The sequence below is a fragment of the Amphiura filiformis genome, chromosome 1 (genome assembly GCF_039555335.1).
Source record: "Amphiura filiformis chromosome 1, Afil_fr2py, whole genome shotgun sequence".
NCBI classification, from domain to species: Eukaryota; Metazoa; Echinodermata; class Ophiuroidea; order Amphilepidida; family Amphiuridae; genus Amphiura; species Amphiura filiformis.
This window is the reverse complement of record NC_092628.1, coordinates 24515184-24531399: the sequence shown is the minus strand read 5'-3', so window position 1 is coordinate 24531399 and position 16216 is coordinate 24515184. Positions and strand designations below refer to the sequence as shown.

Sequence of the window (16216 nt, the reverse complement as noted above, 5' to 3'; positions counted from 1 at the left end):
CTTATGAATGTAGTGGGGTCTCAAACAGAACTTGCCAAATTGGTCATTATTCTGTGCTAGTCACTAACCTCAATAGTGGGTGGAAAAACCATACGCAGCACAATGGTCATGCACCTTCTCCTCATGCTGCTCACCGACCTGGTTACATGTTACTGTGGCATGGCATTCCATTCTTCAAGAAGGATTCATCGCAAGTCATTCATTCAATGTGGTTGCATATGGGCTTCTCTGGCACATACAGCACGATTTAGCTGGTCACACAAGTGTTCAATCGGGTTGAGGTCTTGCCCCCGGGTTTGGCCTGATGGCAGGCCATTTTGGCTCTACTCCCATATTCTGTAGGTAGTCGTTGACTACCGTGGCTCTGTGGGGCGAACAGTGTCATTTTGTGATTGTGAAGATATGGGATTACAGCTTGCTGCACAGAATCATGCTCAATTTGGCAAATTCTGTTTGAGACCCCACTACATTCACAAGGCGTGTACTCAGCCGTGGAAAATGTTATTGTTTCAAATGAGGTGTCATTGTAAAGGGTAGTATTGTAGCTATCCATTGATATGCAACACAATATGAATATGTCACAAATAATTTCAGATACAGATGCTTGAAAAAACTTTCCAAACTTTTGTTGAGGAGTTTACTTGAATTAGCCCCTGGGAATTAGCTGCCTCGTGTCATTTTGTAATGCAGTCTATTCTCATACCTACTCAGTTAAGTCCAATTCAGATTCCACATCGTGCAGCATGGCCGTGATGATATCTGAGCTTGGTTTTTACGAGCTCGGCGGTGAAAATTCTCATCATTTTCATTGGCGATGAGAGTTGAACATTTTTGCTCTCTCTTGCAATATTAAGTCTGTGCATGTCTGTGATTGGCTGTTTGAGAATTTCCAGTCAAAACACTGAAACCAGACTTTTGTGATGTCAAAATTTATGCAATTTTGTTTATTTTCAGGTGTTTTTGCTCAATTTCACATGCTTTTCAGCTTTTTAAAACAATTTCCAGACTTTTTCATGAATGTGCATTCTCATGCCTGATTAACTAAGGAAGAATGAAACACTTTCATCGCGATCACAGTGTATCGTTGCAGTACATTTAAATTTAATTGCGCGATGCTGTGGTGTAAAAAAAGCATCGTAGCATCGTGTGATGTGGAGTCTGAATCCGACTTAAACAGGTATTTTTTAATACTGGATGAATTGAGTAACCAAAAAGTGAGCAGTAACAAATGTATGGCACAGTGTAGAAAATATAATTTTTTATTGCACAGATGCATTTTTTATGTCAGATACCATAAGACTTGCTGTTGCATGACTAATGAATTAATACTATTTTAGGGTTGTAGAATTCATCGCTGTATTGTAAATCTAGACAGCTTTGGCATGCATGGCAATTTGGCAATTTATGTTGATATGTTGTTGAAAAGTTGGCAAATTTCTCTCAACATGTCAACAAAAACATTTCTTGTTGATGATGGCACTAGAATCTAGTCACTTGATGAATGACGAGTCTCATCATGAAAGTTCTTGCTCGTCACCATTTGTAGGTGAAATATTTTCATGTTTTGGTCCACTTTGACGACGCTTCAGATATTTGATACCCGGGAAAGTGAATATGAGCAGGGAGCAGAGTAGAAAACAGGCACCAGCCAAGTAGAAGGGGATGTCATAACTACCGGTAGCATCAGCAAGAACACCTGTGCAAATGAAACACAAAATAAACTAGAAGGCTATATATTTGTACACAAATACGGCTTTACCCGCATGTTATCGGTGTACCCAAACTTACAGTCCTTATTTGCTGAGGACTTAAAATAAAGAAATTGTAAAAAGTCGCCCAATTGGGCAGAAAATGTGTAAAAAGTGAAAGTCCAAGTCACAAGCTTTAATTGAAAGTAGGTTGCACTGTCATAGCACTTAAAATAAAGAAATTGCACAAAGTCCCCTCTCAGGGGAGTCGTCTCTCTTACTCTCCATAGGTTGCTGTTGTCAGTATCTCTTACTCACAGTGAGGCTATGCAATATGATTAGGGGAAACTATTCCAGAGGGAGTATGTTAATTAAATGGAACAGCCATTTCAGAGGGAGTATGTAAATTAAACGGAACAGCCTTTTTGGGGCCATTTCAGAGGGAGTATGTAAATTAAATGGAACAGCCAATGGGTATGTAATTTAAATGGAACAGCCTTAACGCTTCACGCTGGTATTTCCTATTATGATATAATACGATCTGTCTGTTAAGTTTTACGTGTGTGGGGTGGATGGGTGTGTGGGTGTTAGTAACAATATACTTCTTATGGGAAAGCTATTCCAGAGGGAGTATGTAAATTAAATGGAACAACCATTTCAGAGGGAGTATGTAAATTAAATGGAACAGCCTATTTTGTGGCCATTTCAGAGGGAGTATGTAAATTAAATGGAACAGCCAATGGGAATGTAATTTAACTGGAACAGCCTTAACGTTGATGCCATCTATATTATAATTACACTATTCTCTGTGGATCTGTTTAGTCCTACGTGTATGGGGTGGGTGTTAGTAACAATATAATTCTCAGGTGCAATCTGTGTACAAACTCTGAGCCCTGAAGCTGCTTTATTTGATGAGAAACAACTGCCCTTTGTTTTAACATTTGGGGCCCTGGTGGAGCCCATAGTATTTGATTTATGAGGCTCATGAACATATATTGAAGTATATTCTCAGGTGCTCTCAGTAGACTCAAGCTGGGCACTGTAGCTGGTTTATTTACTTAGTAATGGCCGGCCCTATATTTTAGCGTTTGGGGCCCTGGGGCCCATATTATGTGACACATGGGGCTCATATGTACATATAACAATATAATTCTCAGGTGCAATCTGTGTACAAACTCTGAGCCCTGAAGCTGCTTTATTTGATGAGAAACGGCCGGCCCTTTGTTTTAACATTTGGGGCCCTGGGGCCCATAATATTTGACTTATGGGGCTCATGTACATATGTTGAAGTATAATTTTCAAGTGCTATCAGTAAACTCAAGCTGGGCATCGTAGCTGCTTTATTCACTGAGTAACGGCCGGCCCTATGTTTTAGCATTTGGGGCCCTGGGGCCCATATTATATGACATATGGAGGTTATATATACATATGACAATATAATAATAAAGACCTATCTGTGTACCAAATCTGAACCCTGTAGCTACTTTATTTGCCGAGAAACGGCCGGCCCTTTGTTTTAACATTTGGGCCCCAGGGGCCCCTGGCCTGGTAAATCTGGGACCAAAGTGGGCAAAAGGCACATCTACAACTTAGGGCCCATACATATGCCATATATGAGCCCCAGTGATCTTGTACTTTTAGAGCTAGGCTTGTCAATCTGTTGCACCATATTTTAACATTTGGGCCCATGGGGCCCATAATATATAACATATGGGGCTCTTGGATATTTGTAAATATAGAGTACCTCTAGGGCTATCACTGGACCAACTCAGGGCCCTGAGGCTGCTTCATTTGATGAGAAACGGCGTGCTTTGTATTTTTACATTTGGGCCCCTGGGGCCCGTGACCTTTGACCTCTGGGGCCAAGATGGGCAAAAAGGCACTTGACGGGTAGGGCCCATAAGTGTACCACATATGGGCCCTGGGGCCCTTGTAGTTTTAGCGCTAGCCTTGACAGAATGATGTGTTTGATGGGAGAAGGAGGAGGAGGAGGAGGAGGAGGAGAAGAAACCACAGAATGGCAATATACCCGTCCATGCTTCGCATGCGGGTATAACAATTAAAAGGTTATTATTGTCTTTCATATGACAGCAACAACTTAAAGGGAAACGGTATATGTTTTGATAAATCAAATTAACCTGAGTACCGGGGCTGCTAAAGCACGGGACTAAGTACAAATGAATGTACAAGGATGTGCCACAAACATGGGTCTCATTTTAGTCTATTTAGTATATCAATGATTCCTTTTTCTAGACCAATTTTGGTATTTGGATAGGTCATTCACCCCCCCCAAATAGCTCAAATTTGACTAACTGTAACCAAAAGTTTTGAAATTTGCAGAATTTTTTTTTCAATTTGCATAAATATTCTTCAAAAAACTTTGACCTGTGGTATAGTGATGGGTCCATATATTTCTTTGAACAATTGGGGAATGTGGATGGGTCCACTTTTTAAAGTCTCAGTGGCTCATCGCTACCCAAACTAAACTTGAATACCCCTCCCAGGCCTGAATACATATATATGCATGTCTCAAGGAATTAGAAAAAAAAACCAAAAGATTAATGGTGACCCATGATACACTTACTAAGGATCATATTAACAGAACATTGATGTTCATTTAGAATGGTAAATTACATTTTTAATCAGTGGGGCAGCCAGGATTTTATTGAGGAGGCAAAGCCAAAATTTCACCCCCACATGTCAATTTTGTGTCCCATTTTTAGTCAATTTAAGGACACTTCACTCTTTGTCATCCCCTTTTTATCCCTGATAAATTTCTGTGGGGGCCAATTTGCCCCCCTGGCAAAGCTACACTATTTTTAATCTTGCCACATTTCATTGGGCATAAGTTAATAATACCTTCATGTGAGCATACTCATAGATAGCCTAGAGTCAAGACCGGGATTATACAGTTTATGGAATAAAACTGGATAATCCCTCCATGAAGTCTTGACAATCGTGACTTCTCTCTAGTAGAAAGGGTTGCTAGTCCAAAGGTTCTCTAGTCCGAAGGGTTGCTAGTCCGAAAACAAAATTAAGTTCGCTAATCCAAAGGTTCCCTAGTTCGAATATAGAATAAGGGTTAGTGTTAAGGTTCAGGTTAGGGTTAGGGTTAGTGTTAGGGTTAAGGTTAGCGAACCTTATTCTATATTCGGACTAGAGAACCTTATTTATTATTCAGACTAGCGAACCCTCGGACTAGAGAATCCGATATTCGGATTAGCGAACCTTTTTCAGAATTTGAACTAGCGAATGGTAAATTGCGTGTTCGGACTAGCGAACGTTCGGACTAAGGAGCTTTCAGACTAGGGAACCTTTGGACTAGAGAGTTTTCGCCCTTGACAATATGGTACACTTACCTGTTACATATGCACCCAACATCAATGAGACTCCTATGATTAGTAATATCAACCCTGTACCCGCAGACACCTGCTTAGCACCAACATATTCCTTAGCTATTATCGGTACTGTTGAATTAAACACACCACTCGTAAGACCGATTACTACCGATAGGCATATAAGCAGTGGATAACTGTCCGATACCGGATTTAACAGGCTAGATATACCAGCTATAGCATATGCAAGTGCAGTCAAAACACTTGCACTCATAATGTGATAATCTATGATATAGCCGTGTGTCAGTCGTGATACTATAGAGCTGACACCGATAGCCGATAACAGGTAGGCAGCATTGAGTTCAGATATACCGGTATTAACGGCTCTTGCTGATATGAACATGAGGAAAATATTATAGGCAATGCCATGGAGAAAATAGCCAATTAACAGAAGTACAAAATAAAAGTTTTTTAGCAACGTAAAATCAAATAGATCTAAAACGATCCACTTGCAACCCTGTTTGAAAGAATTTGAATTGGCACCAACTTGATGTAGTTCAATTTGTATTGCACTGTTTGGTTGTGAGAGAGTTTTATCTTCAATTTGTTCATAGCGGTTTGATTTTAAGGCTGTATGAACTTGTCTATCATGCTCTTCATTAACTGGTGATGAATGTCCATCTTCATCACTAGTGGTGACATCATCTCGGTTGCTATGAGGAAGTTGGGCTCCTGAAGTAGGTTGCTCCTCTTCATCATGACTAGTCCCAACATCACCAATATCTTTTAACTCAAAATGACGTGATTCTGTTTGCTTACTAGTTCTGCTTTCAATTTCAAGTTTTGAGGGCCTATAAATAGCAGCACATACACCCAAATTACCAACGACTGCAGCGACTATGAGTAAGGCACTCTGCCAGCCATAAAAATCAATAATAACTTGAAAAAATGGTGCAATTGCAAATATTCCAACACCAACACCAGCAAACGCAGTTCCATTGGCGCGGGCAAGTCTTTTGTCAAAGTAGTATGTTAACACGACGTAAGATGGCTGGAGCGTCAAACCAAATCCAAGGCCTGCACAAAATAAGTTAGAGAAAGAAAAATACTAATAATCACATCTGTCACAAAAATGTCACCAACATAACCACTTTACCTCCCTATTTCTGCTTAAAATGGGCAGAACCTCTTCCTGACAGTTGAGCTATTACTAATATTATTTCAAAATTTTGGGTATCGTACATTATGGCTTTAAATGCAATATGGTATTTTTCACTTGTTCCACTTCAATACACAACTTGATGTCTGTCTGTGTATAAGGCCAAACAAATAAATTGTTTGGTTGCCCTTCCAAGACAAAAGTTCGGAGGGTCAGTAGGTCGATCTTTTTTTTTTTCATGGTCTCTTCCTCCATTTTCCCTCCATTTTGAAAAGGCTAATATTGAAAAATGCTTGAACATTTTACTGCCAAACACTCTGGGGTTTTGGACTGAATTTAAATGGTAATACTTCTTGTTTTAAATGAAATATGCATGTTATGAATAAAATTAGTGAATTAGTGAAAATATAAAAAACCTCACCCAAGATTTCTTATTTCTTTGGTCAGTTGCTGAAGGCAGCCAAACATATTTTTTTTTGTTGACCCAAGCAAGATGAGATGCCATGGAATTATCACCATTGTAATATTTCTATTTTCATTGATTATTCATATATTTTCTGCATTAATACCTGTGTTTTTAAATAAAGTTAAACGACAAATGAAATTTTTGCATTTAGGATGAAGATTGGAGTGGGCAATAAGTGTCTTGGTAGTTAAATCATCATAAATAAGTATAATTTGAAGAGAACACAAGTATGGACACAGTATAGACGATTGAATCAAGACAATTTATTTGTACTATGATTAAATTTATAACTCTATATCTCATACCTAATCAAGAACATAATAAAATAGTGTAATGGCAATATACACACTTGTGCATAGGGAGACAATTTCAGACAAACATGATAAAGTTAATCTGTTCTTTTCTCGATCGTTACCTTTTGGAAAATTTCACATGCATGCTGTCTGTCCCTATGCCTTCTCGGACCATAATACCGTAAACGTTCGCCTAATGGCGCACCGGGGTCCTTTGCTTGGGGTAAATTTCATGTACAAATAAAGAGCTCCCACCTCTAAAAATACCAACAAAAATTAAGGATATGTGCTCTTAATTTGCTGGTGGGATTTGTTATGGGAGGGCACTTTTAGTTTGTGTCTAAAAATCCAATTATGGGCGACTTCAAAAAAAATGACTCCAAAGTGGGACATTTTGTCCGAAAATTCAAATTCGCTATTCAAGTGATTTTTGTGTGTTACTTTGAAGTTAGTATGTTAAAGTTTGTGAAACAGTTGAGGGGACAGTCTGAAAGCATCTATTTATTTTTTTATGGTACATGTACTACAGAATATACCCACTTTGTAAGAAAAGTCACATAAAACTTTATTTGATTTTTAGGTATCTAAAATAATGGTTATCAACACTACTGTAACATTCAGAGGTAATCTGTGACATGGTTAAAGACAAACAAACCCTTTAAAGTATATCTTTACCATCAAAAACTGAAAAAATATCATTTTTCATATTAAAAACACTGATTTTTACTCACTTGAGGGGCAGAAGTTTTCATTCTCAAAAAAATTAACTGTAGTTAAACTGTTTAACATACCTACATTATAAACAATACCTGTCAGAAACTATTCCAAAAGTTTCAAGTTCATAGCATAATGTATGACATGGCACTGCAGGATCCAAAATGTATTTATGCCATATTTGTACATTGGTGTTACACTCCTGACGTGCCAACTTTGATAGGAAATTGCTATTCTGTGGATCTCAAAATCCTTGTCTTGTTTAGAAATCAAGTATTTAGATTGTCCAACATAATATGAAACATAGAAAAGCTCATTCTACAACAATTATTATGGGTGTCTTTGAAATGTTTTGTCCCTTCTGCAAGAATTTATCTCAAGTTTTTAGTATTTTAATGACAATTCAAAATAAATATCAGTAACACCATGTAAACTTGCCTTTAGAATGTCAACATAGTCTTGTTTTAACCATTCTGAAAATGTGGAGCTAATGCTTCATTCATTTCTAAGATAATTCAACACCAAGTCACATAATGTACTTTGTTCACTTTGTGTTACCCTCCTGACACACCAAGAGTGGTAAATACTAGCAACTCTTGATGATCACAAACATTTGACATTGTTTAAAAAATAACTGTTAGGGATGTTAAAGTAATGCTGACAATCATAAATATATTAATTATACATAAATTAGTTATAAAAAGTACAAATATGTGGCTAAACATAGTGTCTGTTATGGTACTTAGGCAAGGTGAAGCCCTGTTTTTGAACAGAACACATTAACATTACCATGATTTTTATTTTTGTTGGTTATTTGTACTTTAGTTTATATGATTACATGATATATTATTGATAATATTGCCATAAATTTCACTTTACAATTGTGCATTGATGTTGTTTTTGTTGTCAGGAGTGTAACTTTAAAATGGTGTTACACTCCTGACAACCAACTTAATGCACAATGAAGCAGACACATGTAACATAGCATGTCTGTTTCCATCATTATTAGTTTCTTTGCACTAGATACAACAACAGAAAAATATGATTGCTCAATTTCATCAGCAATAACATTGTCAAAATCCAGGATAAAATTCAATGTTACCCTCCTGACATTCGTAGGGTACACAGTTTGAACTCAAATTTATAATAAGAAAATGTAATTTACAAACATCAATTTAGCATTGAATGAAAGGTAACAGAACACCTATTCAAAATATGGAAACTGGAATTTTCAGCTGTTGATTAATATTCTTTCTTGAGTGATTTTGTTGCTAAATTAGAATTTGACCCCCTTTTTTGAAAATGTTGACTTCATTGGTAGATGACACATTTTTTGGTACTTACAAAAGATAAATTACTCAGATATTTGGTAAAATTATAATATAAGGGTACATGTTACTGGAACAAATATCAGGAATCAAATTGAATAGGTCTTACTTTTGCTATAGCTTACAGAAATTTCATGTTGAATTTCAATGTCCAAAAAAACGTTACCCTCCTGACCATTTTTGGCATCAAAATTCTCATATTTTTTTCTGAAGCAGCCATAGAAAAAATGTTCTGGTAATGAAAGGTGGGCATCATAACTCATGTTTAAGAATAATTACCTGCTCTAAAAATCATTTCAATTTACAAATATAGGGTGGAAACTGAAAGGAGTCATTTTTTTTGAAGTCGCCCTTATGTCAAGGGAACCTATAGCGCCATTAGGCGAACGTTTACGGTATTAATTTAAATCTTGAAACTGTAGAACGATCTATCGGTCAGCCTAGATATTCAATAAAATTGAATTCCATCACATCAATTCAAAGCTACACCCTTTTTTTAAATAGTTACCATCAGCTTAAAATGTATGTACTATACATTTTGTAGATATAACTGTAATTAAAATGAATGAAGGTTTAATAAACAACATGGGCATGGTTAAAGCCATTGTTCTGGTAATCCAGGTCACATTTTTTATTAAATTTGAATTGATTTCTTTGATATCAGTTGTAATTATAGTATTCTTAGAAATTTTCATCAATAATTAGTTTAATTAACACAAAAGCACTCGGGTACTAGGTCACATTGTATAAGGTCATCCAGTGACACAAAATTTCCAGGTGTTTCTCATCCACACTAAAGTGCCTACAAATAAATGATAAATTTTGACCAAATTGAATTATTAGTAGCGAGCTGTGTGTCAAAACAAAATCTGTAAAAATATGGAACTATATCAACCAAAATTCTTAGATGGGTCCGTATTTTTGGTAAAATTACCCCTACTGTAAAACGCTATACAAACTACAGAAATAATTCCTGGTGGTTTTACATACCTGCTAAGGCAAATGTGACATAGAGACGCCAGAGACTGGTGGCTTGTGATGCTCCAACAAATGAAATGCTGGTCAGAATGGTCCCTGCCATGACAACCTGTCTTATGCTGAATCTTTTACATAAGGCACTACCTAAGGGACCTGTAAGAATAAATAGGAAGATATAAGGGACTGGTCAGAATGGATCTTGCCATGACGATCTGTCTTATGCTGCATAAGGCACTGCCTATAATTAAAGACAGAGATAAAAGCAATTTATCGCGTCTGATGTCACTGTCAATAATTACGATCCTTGATTGGTTTACACAGGTTAATCAGCGCGTAAAAGGAAGACCGATCTATCTGGTGCTGATCGGAGAAAAGGAATAGCAGCAAATGGCGAAAAAGTTCGTGACTTTTACATGGCAAAAAGCAGCTTTTCTAGGCATTGTGGACATGGTGCCTTCACCAAAGAAAGTTTCCCACTATAAAGACCTAACTTTTGAGATGGTTTGCATGTCGAAAGGTGCAAAACTAACAATAAGGCACCCGGTTATAAATCCGCGTTCAGCAAGTCATCATCACGACACTTGTAAACAAACCGTGCTCGAGTTTGATTGACAGGTGACGTCAGACGCGATAAATTGTTTTTATCTTTGTCTTTCAATATACCTGTAGGAATAAAATAGGAACATATTTTAGGGACTGGTCAAAATGTTTTCTGCAAATAATCACTCACTTTTTGCCTTTTGATGAATCTTTTGCATAAATCACTAGGAAGACATAAGGTCAAATGGTTCTTCCTATGATGACTAAGTCTTGTTCCAAGCTGATGATAGGGTAGTGCAAATGCAATTTTACAAAATGTGACCATCAAAAACATGTTCTTCATTGAACCAAATCGATCACCAACTGCCTAATTTTGTGAACAGTTTCCTTTGATAAAAATAATATACCACTGCTATCTGTCAAGTTGTAGTGATCCTCCTCCCACAAACTCAACACAAAAGTTGGTAACCATGCATATTACTTAATCTTTCAAAGACCCCCTTTGCAGAGACCCCCTCTTTTTCCTGCAAAATCATGGTCAACATTTTGTCAAAGACAACCCTTTTGTTGTGGTTTTCAATGACTAGAATTTCAAATCTCCATTTTCAATGACACTCAAAATTGACATAAAATTACCGGATTTTAATATCCAAGTACTCTTTTCCAAATGTCACGGACAGTGCGAATTAAATAACTTCTATTTTGCCGATTTGGCATTCAAATTTTTGGACAACGCAAATTAAATATCGCCCTATATCGCGGTCCTCACTACTGGTAAAAAAGTACCTTTTCTGCAATATTTGGTAACACGCATGGTTACCAACTTTTGTGTTGAGTTGGGGGCTGAGGGTATCCAAAATTGATAATGGACACAGAGAAACACATGTGAATGCCTGTGAATGTAATTTTCAAATATCCCATTGAAAATTGCCAAGACAAGGATGTGTCCCCACAAACAGATGACTAGCTCACCCCCCATGCCTCCAGAAGTATGAAACCGCTTTATATCAAATCTATGTTTATATCAAAGCGGTTTCAGGCAATATAAAGAGAAATGGACTGATGAAGTACAATTATTATATAATTTCCTTACCAGCTATGTGTGTTATTCCAACAACCAGCGATGCAATCCATGTGAGTTTTGTTACAGATCCTGGGAATTGTTCTTGCCAAGCCACAATAAACACACCAAATGATGACAACACCCCATCACATAACATACGATTTAAACAACACCCTATTAACACCATCCAGGCCCAGCCTCTGTCTATATTAGTAGTAGTAGGTCTGTCATGCTGTGTTGTATCCTTATTTAACATTGCATCTGCCACACTTGCATTATTGATGTCAAGCTCTGTATACGGCATGTTGGATGTATTAATACATGTGTATGCAAAACATCACATAGAAAGCAGCTGCAATTAATTCAATACACTCAGTATACATGTATGTATACCGTCATGCGTCAATACTGGTACAATGTATATACATGTACATAATATAATGCTGCAGTGTTGACAAGATGGTGTTCATTCTTTATTTGATCAATGTCTTAAGTTTCAAAGCTTGCATCATAGGCTACTAGAGCTGATAGTGCTCTACAGCATAGACCCTAGGGTGTAATGGATGAGTGCTGGCAAGAATATACAAACCATGTGCTATGCAAACCAACACTTTGCAAAATCAGAGAAAAAAGAAGAGTTACCACATGAACATTAATGTTCCCCCATGCAGAGATTCAACTACATGACCCCTAGTCTGCCCAAAGTGGTCTGGTCGTATGCGTTCTTAGAAAGCTTAAATTTCATTCATGTACTGTCAACTCTGTATGTATTTTGTAACGCATGGAGCAGCTGACCCAGTCACGCTTGTTGTGCTAGTGACAGTGTGGAAAATTCAATTGAATTTCCTTCTCATGAGTAATCAATAGCCTTTTGTGCGCAGCTTACTACTTGGAGTCTACTGTAAATCTACAAATTTTCACAAGGATTATATTTTTCATTTTTATGAATAGACTGGTTAGGTTTGTACTTTTAAACATACACAAAAATAAACTCATATATAACATTGTGTTAAATTAAGGCATAAATTTGTTGACAGTGCCAACATGCATAAAGGACCCCTTTGTGAAATATTATTTATGCAAAAATAACCATTTTAATATCTAATGCAGTAGCTGCAACTAAATCAAGGGCGCACATCACTAAATCTGCCTGATACTGAAATACATGTTAAAACGCAAAAAAACAAAGTTACAAAAATAAACAAAAATAAACAAAAATTCATGCTTATTAATTATTTCTGCTCTATATTTTATATTCTTAGGAAATTTAAGCCATATTGTATGATCTTTGAAATGAATTGTGTTATTTATTTATGGGAATATTTTTCATTAATATCTTAATTAAGACAATCCACCCCCACCCCCCAGATCTCCACAGTTAAGCAGCCAAAATAGCTTTTGTTCATTTAAAATAATATTTTGCTTTAAAATGACCAGAAAACATTCCTGACACTTGTTATTAATATTATTAGTACATTTTGGTAAAGAATATAAACTAAATTAAAATTTAGCTGAAGTGTGCATATAATGTTATGGCTTAAAATAATATTCATGTATATTGACCATTGGGTGACCACATTTACCAGATATCACATCACTCTATGTATACAGATGGTATCTTGGGCCACACAAAATTGATGTTTTGGTTCTCTTCCAGAGGATTTTCATGAATTGACCAGGGTGGTTTTTTATTCTTTTTTCTTCAATGTGAAATTAACATTGTTAGTTAATTTTCGGTCTTTTCCAACAGTGCTCAAGAAAATGAGGAGGTCCTTTTTCTTTTCTTTTTCAAATGTAAGATTCAGAGGGATAAACCCCAAGAGTACCACCAAAAAGTTATGTGATGTGATCAAACAAAATCAGTCGGAACTCAGAAAATGTTAAATTTTCAGTTTCTTATAGGACAGTAATAAGCATTTGCAAAGCTGCATTTTGCAGAAAACCCCATTGAATTGAACAACCAGATCCAAAGATATTAGCAATTAAAGAGTTTCCAAAACAGCAGGAAACAAAACGAAATAATTGCCTTTTGTTTGGCTATATCTCAAAATCAATATTTCCGAGTTCTGACTGATTTTCTTGATTGCATCACAAATGTATATAGTTTTCCTAAAGCATTCCAAAGTCTTTAAAATTTTCTTTGAAAAATCTATTAAAAAAAGTCCAGAAATTAAGGCGGGAGGGGAGGAGAACCAAAACCTTTTGTTTTCCGGCCTTTTATAATAAAGTTGGAATATCATTGCTTATTTAGAGATGGAATTTCATCACCTTCTGAAGAAGGCATCTCATTACTATTTGTGGGTGGAACTGCATCAGAATTTGTAGGGGGAATTTTGTTGTTCTCAGAATTTGTAGGAGGATCCTGGTTGCTCTTGTGGATGGAATCTCATCACTTCAAAGTTCTAGCTGGTCACCTCTTGTAGGTGTATCATCTTCATCTTTGTGTCCAGTTTGGTGACGCTTCAGAAGTTTAATACCAGGGAAGGCAAAAATGAGAAGAGCACAGATCAGAAAACAGGCACCAGCCAAGTAGAAAGGGATATCATAGCTACCGGTAGCATCAGCTAGAACACCTGTAAAATTAAAAATTAATAAATGAACAAATTAATATCTTCAGTTGCATCATTTGAAAATTAATAAATCAATTAGTTATTAATTAAATTATTAATTAAAAATTAATTAATGTCACATGTAATTATATTGCAAACAAGAACCTATTTTTCTAAATTCCTAATTCACTAAAGGCTTATTCATGAAAACACATTCATAACCTCATTAATATTCATTAACACGATGTGTTTAATCCAATCACAGATGCTAACTTTTAAATACGCGGATACAAATGCAGATTATTGAATGGCCGCGTCTTATGACGAAGCTAAAAGTACGCTTTACAATGACAGTGCGGCGTGACGTGTTATGCATTTGAATAAGTTACGAGGATGCTTTGGTGGGGAGGGCATGGTCCCAGGTTTGAGTGCCAAATACAACCACAACCGTATCAAGCAGATTTGATTTGATTTGATTTTCACCTGAAAAATCCCAACATGTTTCTTCAAACTCACCTGTTACATATACACCTAGTATCAATGAGATTCCTATGATTAGTAATATCAACCCTGTACCCGCAGACACCTGCTTAGCACCAACATATTCCTTAGCTATTATCGGTATTGTTGAATTAAACACACCACTCGTAAGACCGACTACTACCGATAGGCATATCAGCACTGGATAACTGTCTGAAACTGGATTTAAAGCACTAGATACACCACTTATAGCATACGCAAGAGCGGTCAAAACTGTAGCGCTCATGATGTGATAATCTATGATATAGCCATGCGTTAGTCGCGATAGTAAAGAGCTGATACCGATGGCTGATATTAAGTAGGCAGCATTGAGTTCGGATATACCAGTGTGAACAGCTCTTACTGGCCAGTATTGGATGGCGATAACATAAGCAACACCATAAAGGAAATAGGACATTAGCAGAAGCACAAAATTAAAGTTTGTCAGCAGCTGAAAATCAAATAGTTCTAAAAGACCCCAGCTGTAACACTTTGCACAAGCACTGTATTTGGTAGATTTTGGATGGCCATCATTTTGATGTAGTTCAATTTGTGATGAAAAGTTTGGTTGTGAGAAAGTTTTATCTTCAGTTATTTCTTTTGGGTTTGATTTCGGGCCTATTTGATGTTCTCGAGTGCCAGGTGATGAATTGCTGTGAAGTTGGTCGGCTCCTGAAGTAGTTTGATCTTGCTCATAACATGCATTCTCCATGCCACTAATATAGTTTAACTCAAAACTAGTTGAATTATTTGCCTTTTGCTTTGGTCTACTAGTTCTGTTTTCAATTTCAAGTTTAGATGGTCTGTAGATAGCAGCACATATACCCAAATTACCAAGTACAGCTGCCATAATAAGTAAGGCACTTTGCCAGCCATAAAAGTCAATGAGAACTTGTAAAAATGGTGGGATTGCAAATATTCCAACACCCACTCCAGCAGATGCAATTCCATTGGCGCGGGCAAGTCTTTTGTCAAAGTAGTAGGTTAGTATGACATATGATGGTTGGTGAGCCAAACCAAATCCTAGGCCTGCAAAATATAAAAAAAACATGAGGACAAAGAAAGAAAAACACAAGCTCTCAAGAAGATGTAACTGTAATGAAGATGTAACTGTAATTTGTTTTGTTACATGGTCTTCTCTATGTTCCAGCAAACACAAAAATGTTTTTAAACATGTTAGGCCAAAAAAAAAAAAGGTTTGTCTCAAAGCTCACGAGAAATTTAAAAACAAATGCGAAATGCAATTTTTTTAATTTTTATGTCCAACTTTTTCATGGTATTTTGAGAAAAAGTCTGATTTTCGCTGATTTTTTATGGAAAAAACTAAATAAAGTTTTGAAATAAAAAAAATTTCCGCATTTCTTTTTTGTCAAATCGTGCGATTTTACAAACGCATGCGCAAGCTTTGAGACGAACCTCTTTTTTTTTGCCTTATAAGTATATTATAAACATGTTTTGTTTTCAATAACAATGTTTCAAGACTATTTTAATGATGGTTATATAAAGGCCATGAAAATGTTTTATGTGAAAAAAACACTACAACATTTTACATGTAAAAATTGTGTCAACGTGTTGCTGTAGAAC

General features: G+C 36.4%; 3 protein-coding genes across 4 annotated transcripts in view; 1 reads left to right on the top strand and 2 right to left on the bottom strand.

Annotated features, from left to right (window-relative positions):
• Positions 1-16216, top strand: part of LOC140135720 (uncharacterized) — a 233856-nt gene that overhangs the window by 142896 nt on the left and 74744 nt on the right. The gene's annotated exons all lie outside the window — the stretch shown is intronic.
• LOC140135858 (monocarboxylate transporter 13-like) lies at positions 397-12550 on the bottom strand. The gene is made up of 4 exons (XM_072157543.1): positions 11595-12550; positions 9974-10114; positions 5048-6100; positions 397-1696 (listed from the first exon to the last, which is right to left on the bottom strand). The coding sequence occupies exons 1-4, from the start codon at positions 11866-11868 to the stop codon at positions 1515-1517; spliced, it is 1650 nt and encodes a 549-aa protein (XP_072013644.1). The 5' UTR covers positions 11869-12550; the 3' UTR covers positions 397-1514.
• LOC140168030 (monocarboxylate transporter 5-like) lies at positions 13459-15683 on the bottom strand. Its single transcript, XM_072191337.1, has 2 exons — positions 14630-15683; positions 13459-14137 (listed from the first exon to the last, which is right to left on the bottom strand). Exons 1-2 carry the CDS (start codon positions 15681-15683, stop codon positions 13959-13961), a joined length of 1233 nt encoding a protein of 410 aa, XP_072047438.1. The 3' UTR covers positions 13459-13958.

Bases quoted from the DNA above. Each gene is read 5' to 3' on its own strand.
- LOC140168030 (XM_072191337.1), bottom strand. From the start codon at position 15,683: ATGTTTTTTTTATATTTTGCAGGCCTAGGATTTGGTTTGGCTCACCAA. The intron at 14,138-14,629 runs GTGAGTTTGAAG...TTAATTTTACAG, and splicing joins ACTAGGTGTATATGTAACAG to GTGTTCTAGCTGATGCTACC.
- LOC140135858 (XM_072157543.1), bottom strand. From the start codon at position 11,868: ATGCCGTATACAGAGCTTGACATCAATAATGCAAGTGTGGCAGATGCA. The intron at 6,101-9,973 runs GTATGTAAAACC...TATTTTGTGCAG, and splicing joins TGTCACATTTGCCTTAGCAG to GCCTTGGATTTGGTTTGACG. The intron at 1,697-5,047 runs GTAAGTGTACCA...TCATTTGCACAG, and splicing joins GTTGGGTGCATATGTAACAG to GTGTTCTTGCTGATGCTACC.